Here is a 20782-nt window from a genome sequence, read left to right as displayed (position 1 = left end):
CTACTTTACTGATGGTTCAAATGGCTCTGAGCACTATGGGACTTAACATCTATGGTCATCAGTCCCCTAGAACTTAGAACTACTTAAACCTAACTAACCTAAGGACATCACACAATACCCAGTCATCACGAGGCAGAGAAATACTTAACTGACCTTCATTACAAACCCAGTAATTGACCGAGCGCAGTAACATGTACCGAAATTGTTGTGTATTTCGCAGTCATCGAATGTTATTCTGATCTTAAGACGGCATATCTTTCTCTTGGTCTGGTGTTTGGAAATAGTCTTACAACGTTTCGAAAACCCAAAGTAGGCGACACTCTCGGTTGTCGGTAGCTGAACGGAATTTAACAGGAAGTCAGAGAACTGTAATGTATGGCGGAAAAACACGTTATTGTGTGATTAACCTATTTCAGCGGTCACTGGTAACTGTCACCCGTTCAACACACTGGTGTGCCAAACTTAAGGACGAAAGTAACTTATGCATTATGTGTCACAGCCAAGTAACATAGCTCAATGAAGCTTGGCCTACACACAGAAAGAACTCCTAGAGTATAGCACAGAAGGTAGTTGAAAGAAATAAGTAATGGGAGAACAGAAATAATACCGCTGTTGAAAGACAGTTATTACACTGAAGTAATCGCGATTTATGATGGTCCTTGGCATTACAAAAGGCAGAACACGGTTCCTAATAAGATGTGCGATCGCAACTACGGCAGTGTATGCTCTGTAACGTGTTCCCATGCTGGCCACAGGTATGGTAAGGGGTGCTTGTGACGGGGCGTTTCATTCCTCCACCAGCGCGAATGACCACTGCTGGACGATCGTTGGTGTATGAGGACGTGCTGCAAAACGTCCCTTCAACGCATCCCATACGCGCTCGATGCATTTAAAATGTAAGGCTAGTTCAATCACCGAATATCCTTCTCGTTCCAAGAACTCCACCATCTGCGCTTTCGGATGGGGTCGCGTATTGTCATTTATAAAGATGAAGTCAGGGCCGCATGCACGCCTAAGAAGACGTAGTACAGTTCCAGAATAACGCTGACCGGCTAGTGAACCGTGTCAGTACGCCCACGCAACGTTACGCCTCCCCACGCCATAACACCTGGACTACCTAAATGATCACGTTCAACAATGTTCCTGGGTGCATTATGTGTTCCCTGCTCTCGCCACTGGAGTACATAATCAGGAATGCCCAAGGGAAGTGTCATAGGACCACTGTTGTTCTCGATGTACGTTAATGATTTGGCAGACAGGGTAGACAGCAATCTGCGGTTTGTTTACTGATGATGCTGTGCTGTACGGTAAGACGTAGAAGCTGAGTCACTGTAGGACGACACAGATGACTTAGACAAAATTTGTAGAAAAATGTAAGTTAATAGGGATGAGTAGGGAAAATAAACCCGTAATAGAGCATTAGTAGTCTCCTGCTTGACACACTCACATCGTTTAAAATATGTGGGCGTAACACTGCAAAGCGATATGAAATGGAACGAGCAAGTAAAGACTGTGGTAGGACATTGGTTTATTGGTTATTGGGAGAGTTTTGGGAAAGCGTGGTTCATTTGTAAAGGGGACGGCTTCTAGGATGCTGGTGCGACCTACTCTTGAGTGCTGTTCGAATGTTTGGGATCCAAAACTGGCTCTGAGCACTATGGGGCTTAACATCTGAGGTCATCAGTCCCCTAGAACTTAGAACTACTTAAACCTAACTAACCTATGGACACCACACACATCCATGCCCGAGGCAGGATTCGAACCTGCGACCGTAGCAGTCACGTTCCTGACTGTAGCGCCTAGAACCGCCCTACCACCGCGGCCGGCTGTTTGGAATCCATACTAGGTCTGACTAAAGGAAGACGTCGAAGAAATTCGGAGATGGGCTGCTAGATTTGTTACCGGTAGGTTCGAACAGCGCATACGTGTTACGGAGGTGGAAGGAAGGCGACGTTCTTTTCGAGGAACGCTACTAAGAAAATGTAGTGAAAGCTGACTGCGGAACGATTCTAATGCCGCCAACATACACTGTGCACCAGGACCACGAAGATAAGGTACGATAAATTATTGATCATACGGAGGCATATAGACGGTCGTTTTCCCCGCACTCTATTTGCGAGTGGAACAGGTAAGGGAAGACTATTAGTGGTACAGGCTACCCTCAGCCATGCGCCATTCGATGGCTTGCAGAGTATCTATGTAGATTTAGATGTGGGGTACGACCAGCACTGTCGGCTTTTGTCAAAATCGTTGCAGAGTGTTAGGCGTAATTCGTTCAATAACGTCGTAGGGTGTTGCTCTATATGTAAGCTCTTATAGAGAACCCTGTAAGGGTGGTACAAACACAGTATCTTTGATGAATCTCTATCACAAATATCAACGATTGTCATTTCAGTGAACGTGAGACCCATGCATCGGCACCTGTCGACCGGTCCACTTACTTGGAAAGCGGTTATCGAGGAAATCCCCCACGCCAGCGAGACAGTGCGCCATCTTTCATGAAGCGTAGGCTGCGTCCTTGGTCAGCCTCGTCAATAGTTTTTCAGAGTAGCAGAGTATACTACCTGAATGAATTTTTACTCTGCAGCGGAGTGTGCTTTGTTTTGAGACTTCCTGGCAGATTAAAACTGTGTGCCGAATCGGTAATCGAACCTCAAACCTTTGTTTTGGCAGGCAAGTGCTCTTCCGACTGAGTTATCCATGGACGACTCGTGACCCACTCTTACGCATTTACTTCCGTCAGTAACTCTTCTTCTATGAAACTTCCTGGCAGATTAAAACTATGTGCCGGGCCTATACTCGAACTCGGGACCTTTGCCTTCCGTGGGCAAGTGCTCTACCAACTGACCTACCCAAGCACGACTCACGCCCGGTCCTCACAGCATTACTTCTGCCAGTACCTCGTCTCCTAGCTTCCAAACTTTACAGAAGCTCTTCTGCGAACCTTGCAGAACTAGCACTCCTGAAAGAAAGGATATTGCGGAGACATGGCTTCGCCACAGCCTGGGGGGTGTTTCCAGAATGAGACATTCGCAGAAGAGCTTCTGTAAAGTTTGGAAGGTAGGAGACGAGGTACTGGCAGAAGTAAAGCTGTGAGGACGGGGCGTGAGCCGTGCTTGGGTAACTCAGTTGGTAGAGCACTTGCCCACGAAAGGCAAAAGTCACGAGTTCGAGTCTCGGCTTGGCACACAGTTTTAATTTGCCAGGAAGTTTCATATCAGGGCACACTCCGCTGCAGAGTGAAAGTCTCATTCTGGAAACATCCCCGAGATTGTGGCTAAGCCATGTCTCCGCTATATCCTTTCTTTCAGGAGTGCTAGTTCTGCAAGGTTCACAGGAGAGCTTCTGTAAAGTTTGGAAGGTAGGAGACGAGGTACTGGCAGAAGTAAAGCTGTGAGGACCGGGCGTGAGTCGTTCTTGAGTAGCTCAGTTGGTAGAGCACTTGCCCGTGAAAGGCAAAGGTCCCAAGTTCGAGTATCGGCCCGGCACACAGTTTTAATCTGCCAGAAAGTTTCATATCAGCGCACACTCCGCTGCAGGGTGAAAGTCTCATTCTGGAAATTCTTCTTCTGTCATACTTCAAGGAAGTTTTCCTGTGAACCACACGAGAAGAAATTCCGTTGACTCTCTTCTCTCGTAAAAAGAGAAACTGTTCTTGCTCAGTGGCAAAAGACATTAACTTTTTGGCTATCACAGCCACGTTCCAAGATTTACAGTGGATTTCTTAGCTGTCTATAAAAATTTATGCACAAATGAAAATAATGAATATTCTTTTTTTGAAAAATTTCTGCCTCGTGTAACGTATGCTTAAGATATCGTATTCAGCTGCTGAACAATACTGATTGTTGCTTGGCCCTGTGTTGCGCATGTGAACAGTGTGATAAACTTGAGGAAATACTGAATTTGAAATAATGAAAACTACTCTAATTAAATGCCAAGTTAACTAACAGTGTATTCAGTAAAATTTGTTTAACTAAAACTCGATAGTGAGGTGCATTATGAAAGTTGCGTGACATGAAGTGCAATTTCTGACTTGAAATTTCCATAAAAATAAAATGCTGCTCTACTCAGAAGGAAAATAAATGTTTGACATCACCTACAATGTTCACAGTAAAGTAATATGCTTACTTAGCACAACCAGCGGCCTAGGGAGGGGAAAAGGGGAGGGGGGGAGGGGGCAGCGGCAAGAGGGTTTGTCAGGTTCTAGGTGCCAAATGGTCTCCAAGAAAAAAAAGATTTTCCGGAGAATATACTATTATTTGAGTAAATTCCATAACGTTATATTACTATATGTGTTTCTGGAGGCGGGGGAGGAGCACACTTGATAATTCTGACTACGAACTGTTTCCTCATAAGAATGAAAGCTGAGATCTGCCCTGAAGTAAAAGTAATTTACCTCGTACTGAGCATGTTGTTTTGTGTCTGGTGCACTGGCGTTCTCGAAAGCAAATAGAAATCAACAGATAAAGCAGCTAAAGAAGAAATAAACTACTCATTACAAAATTTGTTTTCTGCTAATTACAAACAATCTGTCTTGGCAAGGTGCAATTCACGCACGATGAAATTTCAAAACTTTGCTAAGAATGATGGAGGGGGTTTTACTTTAAAGAAAGTCGTTCTTGAAAAATTAAACTCTGATTATTGACAAAAAAGACAGTACAACATAAAAAGACCCTAACAATTACGAAATTCTCTCAGTCCAAAAATTTCAAATATTCCAACCAGTTTGCGATATTTTTGACGTAATGAAAACAAAGAGATCAGATTAACACTGATCATGGAATTTATTATCTATCTGAGGGATAAAGATTTCCTTCCATCAATAGTTCTGACAAGCGAACATTTCATTCTTGCACATGCATCGGTTATCTTGAAAAATTCTTCCAAAAATCTTCTCCATCACAAGTATCAATAACATATGTTCTCAGATTCGCAAGTATCAAATCTCCTCCTCTGACAACACAACTGCTCTCTTCTATGCCTCAAATGATGTCACATAGGTGCACAAACGACTAGCAACCAAGTGCACCACAGATTACATTCAACACAGGGTCGAGGATATTATTCACTACTCATTCAGTGCGCTCGTCCGTGTTTGTCCCAGTACAGTAAAGGTGAATTACTTACAGCGGCAGAAAACATATGAAAACCTTACAGATTTTCACTGTTCCAAATTCCACAGTTGTATTTATTGACTTCCCCAAGTAAGCGAAAAGTCGACTCATCACTAAAGTTGTTTCCAATGAAATCTTGATCTATATCGAATAGACGCAACACTTTCCCCAAAAGGCCTTATGAGCATTTCTATTAGTGTATTTCAGTCCTTGCATCACTGTTAATGTGTACAGTTTGAGATGCAAATGTCTTTTTAACACATGTCAATCACATGTTAGGCGCGTAGCTAGCAGGTAACGCGCCGGGTCCATTTTGCAGGACTGTAACAAAGCTTTGCCTCACACGCTTTAGTGTCCCGTCGGTGCCGCATTCTTTAGAGACGGAACACAGGGTCACATAGTTTAAATATAATGGAGCAAACCATGAAGATTACGTTATTAGGAGTCATCCTAGCATTCGCCTTCATTGATTTATGCAAACCTGAATCTGGGTAAATCCCGCTCCATTCGAATGCAAGACTAGGGCACTGCGCCAACTCGCACGCTCCTAATGATAGAAAAGGCAATGGTGTAAAGTTCCCCATCACAAAATTATGACGCACTCAGTTAATTACACTCCAAACCTAAAAACAATGTTCTCTGCGAGAAGAGTAAGCTATGTGCCAGCATTGAATTTCAACAGCCCCCCCCCCCCCCCCGCCCCCGCAACATCCTCTTTCTCGCCCCCATCAATAACACAAATACAACAAATTATGCTTACTCATATAAAATAGGTCAACAGTACTTTCAGACTGTTCTCTGACGTTTCACTTGCCCATTGCTTTAGGAAAATACCATCACTGGGTGGCTTAAGTGGAAGTAGAACATCGCAGAGCGCATTTCTGATTGGCGTACTTAATAGCAAAACAACAGGGCCTGTACTAGTCAGATTGCGGCATACAGATTCCGACCATACAAATTGTGATTTTTAGTGGTTTCACAAGATCACTTCAGTCGGCACTCCTTTGGAAAGGGCATACCTTGATTTCTTTCCCTGACCGTGACCAGTCCAACTTATGTTCCCATCATCCTCGAGGGGAAATTAAATTTCAATACTCGATGTTCTTTATTAAATTAGAAATAAAGAGAAAAGTCAGCAACGATAACCGTTTTACTCATTTGTTCCCTTATTCTAGTGAAAAACTATTCCTAGTACAATGAATATAAGAAATGTGATGCCTTGTCCGTGTTTTCACACGAAGTTGGCTGCGATTATGGATTGCTACCTCACATACGAGAGAAAATCGAAATCCTCTGTTGCTGACGAAAATCCTGGCCAAGCTTCTGACAAAGAGAAAGCACTTGCAAAGTTTTCTATGAACGCATGAATTAAGAACTATCCCAGTTGTACATATCAGGACACACAGTTCACGTGGTTGATTGGAGATACACCTTAGAGACGAGCAGTGAAGACTCGAACACTTACGGGAATGCAGCCGGATGACGTCTGCGACAACCGCCCGTAATTCGACAGGTGAACACCCTGTCATTTCCTAAGCACAAATATAGCGAGAGATCGCTTTGCAAGGAAATTTAATTGCTTTTGTAGACGGGGCAACGCCGAAAAAGCTCCATAATATGGAATATGCTGAAAAACAGCATACGTACCGTAAATCAACTAGCGCCACCACACAACCAAAGATGACCAATGTCAGGAGTTATCGTTCGTGAATATTCACACCCAACGGATATACATTTAGCATCAACTGTTTCATCTGATCTTTGTGCACAGAGAGAACAGAATTCGAGGAATGGTGCTCTTTCCCTGGTCAAACATCAATTTTAGCAGATCTCGCCACAAAACATTCATGGAATCGTGCAGGTTTATGCAACACAAGAAGACATGTTTTGCATCCACTTTCGTAGCACATCCATACTGCAGGGACGGTGGAAAACTCATGCGACACCTTTTATCCATAGTAGGTGTGATGGAAACTCAGATGTGGTTCTGAATTCTCTTGGACATCGGCGTTTGTCAGACCTATGACGTATTGCATGTGAAGAGGGTAAGTGAATATCTTCTCCTACTTCTGGAAGACATCTGCTACTCTTTCCCCTATATATCCATGGCTGAAGTTTACAGTCATCATCGTAAATGCGTATCTGGGATTCCACATCGGCTAATTTCTCCATCTTGGGAGGCCTCCTTAGCCAAAACACTCTTCTAGGCCGTTTTCTTTAATGCCGCAGTGTGCCTTAATCCAATGGCGGTTTAACCCTCCTTTAAAGAATGTGGGACAACATAGCATCCATAGTATATCGTTCTCAACGGAGCAATCCTTCGTCCACTGTGTAAGATTGCAGTGTGATTCCACGAAAACTTCATAAGGATCGTTTTCTGACAGGATGGAATCGTCGAACATCTTCAAGCAGGTCAAAGAATGTTCGGAGACTCAGCAGCGCTCATTTTTAGGCGTTTGGCCTTCCGAGGCATAGGTTAATATTCCTCATAGAATGATACGAAGTCGAGCAAGAATACCCGCTCCACGATACGACTGGTATCTGTACTGAACTGCACGACAAAATCCAACGTAATTTGCAATACACGAGTGTGTATAGCGTACAAATGTCCGAGGAGCTATAGTTTCTCGACAAACTGTGCATCAGAGGCTCAGAGCAATTGGTCTGTTCGCCACGCATCCGCCGACTTACGGGAGTTTTGACGCAAGAGTAGCAAGAAATTGATTAAGAAGACGGCTGAAATTAAAAGTAAATATTTTAAAAGAAAAACAAAACAATAACCAAAATAAAGCCATTCTATTCAAAATTTCACGCTTTGTACATCCGTTAAATAAAATCCTGCTGTTGGGTAACATTCCATAGTGTGTTGCCCTATCGTGTGCATCGTTACATGCTTGGACGTTGCTGTGCAAACCAACCTCACATTTCTATTGCGGCCCTGCTATGATCATCCAATGATGACGACTGTTCCTGTGGCAACGCGCTGGAGATTTCAACTGACCACAGGTATACTCAGGTGGGTTAATTTCAGCAGATACGCCGGCCATTCATATCCATTGATTCGTGCGTCAATGAGAAAGATGTTCACGAAGGGAAGTGGTGTGCTCGGACATTATCGTATTGTAAAATGAAACGATAGCTGTGGGGCTGGTCAGTAAGTGTAAGGATTTTTGCCTCGATACGGCGCAGCTCTGAAATTATGCTATGTAGCCATGAGAGGTGTCCGATGTTCGTAGGTGTTGCGGTCACAAACTTGCCTGATCCACCTCATTGCTGAAACCGTGAGGCTGCATTCTTGAGAAATGCGTGTGCACTTGGCCATTCCACATTTCCCCATGGCAATCATCTTCCTTTACACATATCCTGCATTTGTCGATGGAGAGAAGCGCACGTCTATGATCCTAGTTCCGTTACACTTGTTCCCTTGCTCCCCTGGTGCTGGGGATTGGGGGGGGGGGGGGTCAGGGGGTGGGGACATGTTGGTACTGTTGTTCGTAATGGATGCCTAAGAGGCCAAATTCGTCGAGAGGAGGTAGTTGCGTACTCTTTGGATCGAATATTCCTCCAAGTTGCTTCCAAAAAAAGCAGCGTGCAGCTATGTTGCGTTCTTCTTAGGGTACATATTAGCCGTAATTTGTACGGTGTTCTGATCGCGAGCGACGCTGCAGGACAAATCTTCAACGTTTTTTGTCTCACGATAAAGGCTGAATACTTGGATGACGTCGCCGTTGTGCATGCCAATTCGGCCAGCAATTTCCCTTCTCTGCAATACTTCTAGTTGAAAGTGAATGTGCTCACATGGTTTAAGCTTGAAATGACCCATCAAGGTATATTGATGGACTGAACAAGGTTGCATTTTTTCTTTTTTTCAAGGCTGCATTTAGACAACCAGGGCCCGTCATCCGATAATAAATTTTATACGGGCCGTAGTGCTCCACTTAGCTGGTACCCATAACCCCACCCCCGACGCAACAGTACAGTATTTGGGGCTGAGTGGAGGTCCTTTGTCTTTCTTTGTTTAAGATACAGCTGTGATTACTTCTTGAAATTATTATACACGAAATTTAGAAGGGGAAAATTTGCATTTTTAAAAAGAAAAACGACGGTAGTAAATATTCGTGTTGGAGATAGTTATCCGCTCACCGGCGCTACTCATGGAGGTGGTCTCGGAATATGTCCTTGAGCCAGACGTCCCTGAACCGCAAATCCCACTGGTAGTTTATTACATGAGGTATTCACGTCTCGGATGTCACGAGTCGATGCATCTCTCACGTAACTGTTCTAATATCTAAGTTTAGTTGGCATTTCTGCTCGATATTTTGTCCTGTAATTTCCCCCGGCCTCGTCGGATCTTCCCTTCTACAGACAGTAGGCTGCAGCTCGAATTTGATATATTTATTAGAAAGGCGCCCAACACAGTGCTTCTCTTGAGCTCGTGTGGAACGCTCCTGACAATCTCAGGAGCTCACTCCCTTGTCTGCGCCTGACAGTTAGCCTGTTCATAGCAGGGACGAGTCCACGTGCTCACTCACTTTTCACGAAACATACACTGCTTACAGAGAGAGCAGTGGTGTGCTCTGATGTGCGTGATGGTTAGTCTGCACTGTGTGGCTAATTTTTGTAATATTTTTTCGCCCATTTTTGTAGTTAGTTTTATGTGTTGGTTGAACATGTACTCCCAAGTATCGTGTAACTGTCTCTCTTTTGATATTCGTGTTGTTTATTTTCGTCGCTGGATGTCTTTGTAGTGTGCCTTTCATTGGTATATAAGCTGCTGTGTGTGCCGCGTCAGTAAATTTGTTTGTATTGTATTCACGATACTACTGGCTTTGCTCTCTAATGCCGATCTTGTGTCTGCTAATACCACTACCACCAGGTCATGAGCGTAGTCGACGACTCCGTCGTGCGCTCGTCCCTTTCTATTACACTGAGGTGACAAAAGTCATGGGACAGCGATATGCACGTATACAGATGGCGGTAGTATCACGTACACAAGATGCAAAAGGGCACTGCACTGGTGAAGTTGTCACTTTTACTCAGGTGATTCGTATGAAAAGGTTTCCGACGTGATTCTAACCGCACGACAGGAATTAACAGAATTTGAACGCCAACTGGTAGTTGGAGCTAGATGCATGGGACATTCCATTTCGGAATTCGTTTGGGAATTCTACACTCAGAGATCCACAGTGTCAAGGATGTGCCGGGAATACCAAATTTTAGAGATTACCTCTCACCACGGACAACGCAGTCGCCGACGGCGTTCACAAGAAACGAACAAGAGCAGCGATATTTGCATAGAGCTGCCAGTGCTAACAGACAAGCAACACTGCGTGAAATAACCGCAGAAATTAATCTGGAACGTGCGACGAACGTAGCCATTAGGACAGTACGGTGAAATATGGCATTAAGAGCCTATGGCAGCAGACGACATCCCCTGCAGCGCCTCTCCTGGCCTTGTGACCATGTAGGTTGCATCCTAGACGACTAGAAAACCGTGGCCTTATCAGACGAGTCACGACTTCATTTTGTAAGAGCTGATGGTAGGGTTCGAGTATGGCGCAGACCCCACGAAGCCTTGGACACAAGTGCAAGCTGGTGTAGGATCTATTATAGTGCGGGATGTGTTTACATGGAATGGACTAAGACCTCTGGTCCAACTGAACGCATCACATTAGGAGGTATCCAATGACTTTTGGCACCTCACTGTAGATATAGGAGAGTTTCAAATGTGATATCCCAGGAGATGGGACTGCACATCGAGCCTTGGGGACGTGCCTTTGTAATCCTTTTGACTGGTCCTTGGGAGCCTGCCTGTCTGACTGCTATCTTGTTTTTACAATAGTCGAGGAAAATATTGTACAGCGTTTCGGGTACCCAAAGTTCAAAGATGTCGACTGAACACTGCGCGCAAACCTTATTGTCCTGTTCGAGACTGGAGATCTTGCTTTACTGATCTGCAGTCAGAATCTAGATTTATCTTTACCTCAGTTACACAAAATCCTGTACCCGGAAATTGCCTGTGGTCAGCTATTTAGGCTATGCAAGTCATGGGAAAACGTTTCTTGACGCTTTAAAAAAAAAAAAAAAAAGAATAAGCCGCCATTTGATTGTATATTACTGTATTTTCCTTCTGCGCAATGTAGATTTCGTCTTTTACGCCATTATCGAGTACAACACTAAAAGTTCTTAGACCATTAACACGTCATACCTGGTAAATTTAGCCTAAAACATGTAAACAAGATTAGCACATGCCCTTAAGATTCATCAAAAATGGCTCAAATGGCTCTGAGCACTATGGGACTTAACATCTAAAGTCATCATTCCCCTAGAACTTAGAACTACTTAAACCTAACTAACCTAAGGACATGACACACATCCATGCCCGAGGCAGGATTCGAACCTGCGACCGTAGCGGTCACGCGGTTCGAGACTGAAGCGCCTAGAACCGCACGGCCACACCGGCCGGCTAAGATGCATCGGAATACTTTCCGCAGAGTAGCAATTTTCCTACCAGTAGATAGATAACAGCTTGACCAAGGTCACATAGTTCCGAAGATAATATACACTATACGATCAAAAGTGTCCGGACACCACCAAAAACATACATTTTTCATATAGGTGCATTGTGCTGCCACCTACTGCCAAGTCCTCCATATCAGCGACCTCAGCGGTCATTAGGCATCGTGAGAGAGCGGAATGCTCGGTGAACGTCATGTGCCAGCATGTGTAGTGCCAACAGTAAAAATTCGGAGATGATGATGTTATAGTGTGGTCGTGTTTTTCATGGAGGGGGCTTGCACCCCTTATTGTTTTGCGTGGCACTATCACAGCAGAGGCCTACATTGATGTTTTAAGCACCTTCTTGCTTCCCACTGTTGAAGAACAATGCGGGTATGGTGATTGCATCTTTCAACACGATCGAGCATCTTTTCATAATGCACGGCCTGTGGCGTAGTGATTGCACAATAATAACATCTCTGTAATGGACTGGTATGCACTGGGTCCTGACCTGAGTCCTATAGAACACCTTTGGGATCTTTTGGAACGCCGACTTCGTGCCAAGGCTCACCGACCAACATCGATACCTCTCCTCAGTGCAGCACTCCGTGAAGAATGGGCTGCCATTCCCTAAGAAATCTTTCAGCACCTAATTGAACGTATGCTGCGAGAGTGGAAGCTGTCATCAAGGCTAAGGGTAAGCCAACACCATATTGAATTCCAGCATTGCCGTTGGAGGGCGCCACGAACTTGTAAGTCATTTTCAGCCAGGTGTGCAGATACTTTTGATCACATAGTGTACATCAAAGTTATAGCTACTTACATGTATACGCTTCTCGGCTTTTGGCATAATCAATGTGTAGCAGCAAAGAAGGTCCCCTTGGACGTCAGAATGCGCTGTGACATAAATTAAGTGAGTTTTCATCTCAAAAACTTACGTGCATTTCATCACGTAATATAGAACTAAAGAAGGCATATCAAGAGTCCTGATGATATTTGGTCGTTACGGACTCTTATTTAGTTACTGGGATCTGTATGTACCATAGAAATAGTAGATCCCACCAATAGCAGCCCCCTGAACATCACCTTATGGTAGTACATTGTGACGCCAGGAAAAGTTCTGCATATCGGCAGCGAATAAGAAAAAACTGGAGCAAGATTTTGTTGTTCCAAATACAAAACACGTCAAGGATATACCTACTTATATACATAGGCCTACGCTTCTAAACTATGGCAAGATCGAAGTGTGGTATTACGGGCGGCTCCTTGAGCCCCATAATACACTGAGGTGGCAAAAGCCACTGAACGCCACCTAATAACGTGTCGGACCTCCTTTTGCTCTGTGTAGTGCAGCAACTCGACGTGGCGTGGACTCAACAAGTCGTTGGAAGTCCTTTGCAGAAATATTTGAGTTACGTTGCTTCTATAGCTGTCCATAATTGCGAAGACGTTGCCAGCGCAGGATTTTGCGCAAGAACTGGGCTCTCGATTATAACCCATAAATGTTCGATGGGATTCATGTCCTCAAATTGTTCAGAATGGACTTCAAACGAATTGCGAGCAATGGTGCCCCAGTGACATGGTAAATTGTCATCCGTAAAAATTCCATCGTTGTTGGGGAACATGAAACCCATGAATGGTTGCAAATGGTCTCCAAGTAGCCTAATAGAACCAGGATCCAGCCCATTCCATGTAAACACAGCCCACACGATGGCGGTGACACCACCAGCTTGCACAATGCCTTGGTGACATCTTGTGTCCATGGCTTCGTGGGCTCTCGAACCTTACCATAAACTCTTACTAACTGAAATCCGGACACATACGACCAGCTCACGGTTTTCCAGTCGTGTATGGTCTAACTTATACGACCATGAGCCCAGGAGAGGCGCTGCCGGCGATTTCGTGCTGTTAGCAAAGGCACAGACGTCGGTTGTCTTCTGTCATAGACCATTAACGAAAAATTTCGCCGCGCTGTCCCAATATCTACGTTCGTCGTGTATTAAGCGTTGATTTCTGCGGTTATTTCATGTAGTGTTGCTTGTCTGTTAGTACTGACAACTCTACACTAACACCACTGCTCACGATCGTCAAGTGAAGGCTGTCAGTCACTGCATTGTCTGTGGTAAGAGGTTGTTGTTGTTGTGGTCTTCAGTCCAGAGACTGGTTTAATGCAGCTCTCCATGCTACTCTATCCTGTGCAAGCTTCTTCATCTCCCAGTACCTACTGCAACCTACATCCTTCTGTACCTGTTTAGTGTATTCATCTTTTGGTCTCCCTCTACCATTTTTACCCTCCACGCTGCTCTCCAATGCTAAATTGGTGATCCCTTGATGCCTCAGAATATGACCTAACAACCGATCCATTCTTCTAGTCAAGTTGTGCCACAAATTTCCCTTCTCCCCAATTCTGTTCAACACCGCCTCATTAGTTATGTGATCTACCCATCTAATCTTCAGCATTCTTCTGTAGCACCATATCTGGAAAGCTTCTATTCTCATCTTGTCTAAATTATTTATAGTCCACGTTTCACTTCCATACATGGCTACACTCAATACAAATTCTCTCAGGAACGACTTCCTGACACTTAAATCCATACTCGATGTTAACAAATTTCTCTTCTTCAGAAACGCTTTCCTTGCCATTGCCAGTCTACATTTTGTATCCTCTCTACTTCGACCATCATCAATTATTTTGCTCCCCTCTAACATTCTGCGTGGTGTCTGTTGTTCTATGTCGTGTCTCCCTACCACTTTCGCGCAACGACGCTCTGAGCATGTTTTTTAGGGAATTGACTATTTTGAACCTGGGACCTGTTGCTGGTAAGGAGACGCCACACCACACATGACATGTAGAGTTCAGAATAGTTCAGTGAGTCTAGCGATGATATAACCAAATACTTAATGATTTCAGCGTCAGCTCCACTGCACTCCCTGTAAAAGAATCTTAATACTTACTAAATTTAGTGGAAGAGGTTCAAGGCTTTCCTATTTTTAGTTAGCTGGTAAAATAACGTCGAAAAAGCAGTTAAATTTACCATTGGAAATTTTATTCTACTCACTAAACATTGCTTATAAATTGCGCTATTGATAAAAGGAACTGTTTTAATACAGGATGATAAAAACCAACTGCGTTCAACAAACATGTGAACGAATATTCCCTGAATGGGTTTCCAAGTTCTACAATGGATCGAAGGATGACCTATGCCATATCACATCTGTAATCTAGGTTTAAATTAAGTTTCACAAAAGAGAAAACTATCAAAATGGTCTACAGTGACCCTCAATTATCTTTAATTACTTATCTAACTTGTCGTAAATTACAGTGGCTGATGTGGCTTCTCAATAATTATATAACAGAAAAATCATCGCGTTTCAGATTTTAACTTACGTAGCAAATGTGAATACCATGAGCTTCAATTGACGATCGACACTAGTATTACGTAAAAAGGGGATGTAACAGATGAGACTTCTGCAGCTCTGAGTGAAGCCTTATGCGCTCAAAAATGCGGCATCGCGTGCGTTCATTACCTTGTCGGTGTTCGTCAGGGGGCGACGGCCGGCGCAGCTCCGTCCAGCTCGCCGTCTCCGAAGCAACTCCCTTCTAACTTCTTCTTACTACAATTTACCGAAGTTGGTTTAAAAAAAAACTATCTGGCTGCGTTTTCATCTGACCAATCAGGGTCTCAGTGTTAACCTTAAGCTCTGCCTACAAAAATTCTGTCTATCCAATGAGAAACGTTAACTTTTCGTGGTGGGGTAATGTTTTTAAAGTTTGCAACGTAACAGAGACGCGAAAAAGTCTCACGCTAAAACTTGCAGCTGGTGTGGCCCCTTTAGTGTTATCGTAAGATCTATACTGTTCTTCTGGAGGGCTCTATCTTTTAATATGGGCTGGGGGGTGGTCCTGTCGGTTACTTTTCGTGGTGGGGCAATGTTTTTAACGTTTGCAACGTAACAGAGACGCGAAAAAGTCTCACGCTAAACTTGCGGCTGGTGTGGCCCTTTTAGTGTTATCGTAAGATCTATACTGTTCTTCTGGAGGGCTCTAGCTTTTAACATGGGCTGGGGGGTGGTCCTGTCGGTTAGCTGGAGACGTGGGTGTCCGTCCCTTATCGTAGGGACTTCTAGCTTAACACGGTTCTGCTCTCGGCTTCTGTTCTCGTTTCTCCCCTCGGAACTGCGTCTGTCTCACGGTGGGAAGGTATGACATGCATTTAGGCATTCTTGTGTTAGTCTGTGGTATTCCATTTGCTCACTCGTTACTCGTCTTACTTTGGTTAATTTAATGTCACGATTTATTCGGAGCTATGTGACATACTACTGGATTTGCTTATCATGTCAGGGTTTTCATGGAAGGTGTTGGATTTGCCTGACACCTTACACCCCATATAGCAAAACTCATGTACTACTTTAGGCGTCTCATTTCCTAATCTAATTCTTGCATCACCCGATTTAATTCGACTACATTCCGTTATTCTCGTTTTGCTTTTGTTGATGTTCATATTGTATCCTCCTTTTAAGACCCTGTCCGTTCCGTTCAGCTACTCTTCCAAGTGGTAAGAGGTAATACCTGAAATTTTGTATTCTTGGCACACTTTTGACTCTGTGGATCTCGGAATACTGAATTACCTAACGATTTTCGAAATGAAAAGTCTCATGCGTCTATCACAAACTATTAATGCACGTTCAAAGTCTGTGGATCACGTCGGTCGCCTCTTCACTTGGACCACACGAGTACAAATGACAGCTGCGTCATTGCACTGCCTTTTTATACCTTGCGTAGGCGACACTTCCATACATGCCTTTCGCTGTCCCATGACTTTTGTCATCTCAGTGTAAAGTTAATGGGATCGCATATAATCACATGGGCCTGATTATGAAGAACTTTCCCGAAACTGAGGTGCACTAAGACTGTGGCGTCATGCTTTACAGGGTGTTACAAAAAGGTACGGCCAAACTTTCAGGAAACATACCTCACACACAAAGAAGGAAAATATGTTATGTGGACATGTGTCCGGAAACGCTTACTTTCCATGTTAGAGCTCATTTTATTACTTCTCTTCAAATCACATTAATCATGGAATGGAAACACACAGCAACAGAACGTACCAGCGTGACTTCAAACACTTTGTTACAGGAAATGTTCAAAATGTCCTCCGTTAGCGAGGATACGTGCATCCACCCTCCGTCGCATGTAATCCCTGATGCGCTGTAGCAGCCCTGGGAATGGCGTATTGTATCACAGCCGTCCACAATACGAGCACGAAGAGTCTCCACATTTGGTACCGGGGTTGCTAGACAAGAGCTTTCAAATGCCCCCATAAATGAAAGTCAAGAGGGTTGAGGTCAGGAGAGCGTGGAGGCCATGGAATGGGTCCGCCTCTACCAATCCATCGGTCACCGAATCTGTTGTTGAGAAGCGTACGAACACTTCGACTGAAATGTGCAGGAGCTCCATCGTGCATGAACCACATCTTGTGTCGTACTTGTAAAGGCACATGTTCTAGCAGCACAGGTAGAGTATCCCGTATGAAATCATGATAACGTGCTCCATTGAGCGTAGGTGGAATAACATGGAGCCCAATCAAGACATCACCAACAATGCCTGCCCAAAAGTTCACAGAAAATCTGTGTTGATGACGTGATTGCACAATTGCGTGCGGATTCTCGTCAGCCCACACATGTTGATTGTAAAATTTACAATTTGATCACGTTGGAATGTAGCCTCATCCGTAAAGAGAACATTTGCACTGAAATGAGGATTTACACATTGTTGGATGAACCATTCGCAGAAGTGTACCCGTGGAGGCCAATCAGCTGCTGATAGTGCCTGCACACGCTGTACATGGTACGGAAACAACTGGTTCTCCCGTAGCACTCTCCATACAGTGACGTGGTCAACGTTACCTTGTACAGCAGCAACTTCTCTGACGCTGACATTAGGGTCATCGTCAACTGCACAAAGAATTGACTCGTCCATTGCAGCTGTCCTCGTCGTTCTAGGTCTTCCCCAGTCGCGAGTCATAGGCTGGAATTTTCCGTGCTCCCTAAGACGCCGATCAATTGCCTCGAACGTCTCCCTGTCGGGACACCTTCGTTCTGGAAATCTGTCTCGATACAAACGTACCGCGCCACGGCTATTGCCCCGTGCTAATCCATACATCAAATGGGCATCTGCCAACTCCGCATTTGTGAGCGTTGTACTGACTGCAAAACCACGTTCGTGATGAACACTAACCTGTTGATGGTACGTACTGATGTGCTTGATGCTAGTACTGTAGAGCAATGAGTCGCATGTCAACACAAGCACCGAAGTCAACATTACCTTCCTTCAATTGGGCCAACTGGCGGTGAATCGAGGAAGTACAGTACATACTGGCGAAACTAAAATTAGCTCTAACATGGAAAACAAGCGTTTCCGGACACATGTCCACATAACATCTTTTCTTTATTTGTGTGTGAGGAATGTTTACTGAAAGTTTGGCCGTACCTTTTTGCAACACCCTGTATAATAAAGAGACAGCAACCGCAACGTTCAAAGTATGCAGGTCGGCAGTCGACAGGCAGTTTCGGAATAATGGAGTGGACTGGTGCAACGCACCGGACCAGAATGCGTTCCTGGGCAGGGTCACGTCATTTTGCGCGATCTTTGCACGGTATCACCAAGACGTCTCGTAGGAGTGAATAATCTCTTCGTCCAGTGTGTTAGTATGTTGGTCTGTGATTTGATGGATGTTGCAGAGTTCTAGCAAAGTCGCTACCCGTGTGAAAGACGAACAACCTTGTCGACAGGTGTGGTTCAAAAACCGGCGCGCCAAATGCCGGCAGCAGCAGAAGCAGCAGCACCAGCAGCAGCAACAGAACGGCGGTGATAAGGGCGGCGGAGGCGGCGGTACGGGCGGCGGCCGCTCGGGCGGGGGCGGCGCGGCCAAGGCCGGCAAGGCGGCGTGCGGGGGCGGCGCCAGCAACAAGTCGCCGTCGCCCGGGTCGGCGGCGGGGCCGGGCGCGGTGCAGCAGGCCCCGCAGCCGCCGGGGGCGGTGGTGGTGTCGCCGCAGACGACGAGCGACGGCTCGGCCACCAGCTCGCCCAGCGTGGCGGCGGCGCGCGACTCGCCCGGCGCCGGCGCCTACATCAAGCCGCTGCAGCTGTCCGCGTCGCCCCCGGGGGGCGGCTACAACCCGGCCGCCATCTGGAGTCCCGCCGCTATCGACTCCTGCCTGGACCAGCCGCACCACCACCGCCCGGCCGTCCCGGCGCCACCCCCGCCGCCTCCGCAGCAACCTTACGCCACCCCTGGCGCCACCACCGCGGGCACCGGCGCGGGTTCTGCCGCCGCCCAGGCCGCTAACTGCTACCCGCACCAAAACTATGGCGCGTACTACACCAACATGGACTACCTCAGCCCGGTAGCGATGTCTCACTCGCAGCTAAACGTGCCGGTATACACCCTTCTACGTCGACTTACATTCACTTTGATTTATCTTCCTTTTCTACTAACTAAATGAAATGATTTTTTTGCCTTGTTTCACAAAACTTTATTATCTTCGCATGTCCTAGGTTTCACATTGTACGCCCATTTTCCTGTACACACCTAATTCGAAAGATGGCAATCAATCAAAGATAAACACTTGGCAATTCCATAAAAGTTATATAAAAAAATACAAATTTTTTTATGGTTATGGTTGCAGTAAGACTGTAGTGGTTATTGTGGACTTCAGTTGGCATGATTGGTTTGATGCAGCTTTCTGTGCTAGCTTATCCTGTGCAATCCTCTTCATCCCCCAATAAGTATCGCAACCCACGTGCTTTCGAATCTGCTTACTGTATTCATCTCTTCGCTTCCCCCCCCCCCCCCCCCCCCCACCCCCCACCGCTAATCACACACACACACACTTCCGTCGAATACTAAGTTGGTAACTCCTCGATGTCTCAGAACGTGTCCTATCAACCGATCCTTTCTTCTAGTCAAGTTATGCCACAAATTTATTTCCTCGATAATTGTACTGGTTCAAATGGCTCTGAGCACTATGGGACTTAACATCTTAGGTCATCAGCCCCTAGATCTTAGAACTACTTAAACCTAACTAACCTAAGGACACCACACACATCCATGCCCGAGGCAGGATTCGAACCTGCGACCGTAGCAGTCCCGCGGTTCCGGACTGAAGCGCCTAGAACCGCACGGCCAACGCAGCCGGCTAATTGTACTCACTGCCCCCTCGTTGTTTACATGATCTACCCATCTAAACTTCAGCATTCTTCTGCAGCACCACATTTTAAAAGCTCTTGTTTTCTTTTTCTCTTAATTGTATACAGTCACGTTTAAACAGCAGTACAGGGCTGCAGTCCAGACATATACCTTCAGTAAAGGCTTCCTAACAGTTAAATCTATATTGGATATTGCCAGATTTCTTTTCTTGCCATTGTCAGTCTACATTTTATATCCTCTACACTTGGGCCGCCATCAGTTACTTTGCTGACCAACTAACAAAACTGATGTACTACTTTTCGTTTCTCGCTTCCTATTCTAATTCCCTAAGCATCGCCTGATTTAATTCGACTACATTCCATTATCTTTGCTTTGCTTTTCTTGATATTCATCTTATACCATTCTTTCAACACTGTCCAGTCCGTTCAATAGTTCTTCCAAGTCCTTTGCTGTCTGTGACAGAACTGCAGTGTTCTCCGCAAACGTAAGAGTTTTTATTTTTTTCACCCTGAACTTTAAATCTTTTCTCCAATTTTTTAAATTTCCTTTGCAGCTTGTGCAGTGTACAGATTGAATAACATCAGGGATATGCTACAACCCTGTCTGACACTCTTCCTAACCACTGCTGCCTTTTTATGTCCATCGATTCTTGTGACTGCCATCCGGTTTCTGTACAAGTTGAATATAACCTTTCGCTCAATGTGCTTTGCCCCTGCTATCTTCAGAATTTCAAAGAGTTTATTCGAGTCGATATTATCAAAAGGTATCTCCAAATCTATAAATGCTACAAACTGTAAAGTAATGTATCATTGCGATCCAGACAATTAAAAAAAATTTATAAAATTTTAAATAAAAGTTTTAGAAATACATCACATCATTTACCTCTGTTACCTGATGACATCAGGTCTTACTTCTTAATCTGTCGCTTCTCAACTTAAAATATAAAGTTAGCTTTCTTGA

At 44.9% G+C, this 20782-nt stretch overlaps 1 protein-coding gene across 1 annotated transcript in view; it reads left to right on the top strand.

Annotated features, from left to right (window-relative positions):
• Window positions 1–20782, top strand: part of LOC124795952 (homeobox protein OTX2-B-like) — a 332264-nt gene that overhangs the window by 287430 nt on the left and 24052 nt on the right. The window contains exon 5 of the mRNA XM_047260031.1: window positions 18405–19052. Coding sequence (XP_047115987.1) covers window positions 18405–19052 — 648 coding nt within the window. The remainder of the gene's footprint in view (window positions 1–18404; window positions 19053–20782) is intronic.

This window comes from Schistocerca piceifrons, chromosome 4, assembly GCF_021461385.2.
Source record: "Schistocerca piceifrons isolate TAMUIC-IGC-003096 chromosome 4, iqSchPice1.1, whole genome shotgun sequence".
Taxonomy (NCBI): domain Eukaryota; kingdom Metazoa; phylum Arthropoda; class Insecta; order Orthoptera; family Acrididae; genus Schistocerca; species Schistocerca piceifrons.
This window is presented reverse-complemented; position numbering and strand designations above follow the sequence as displayed.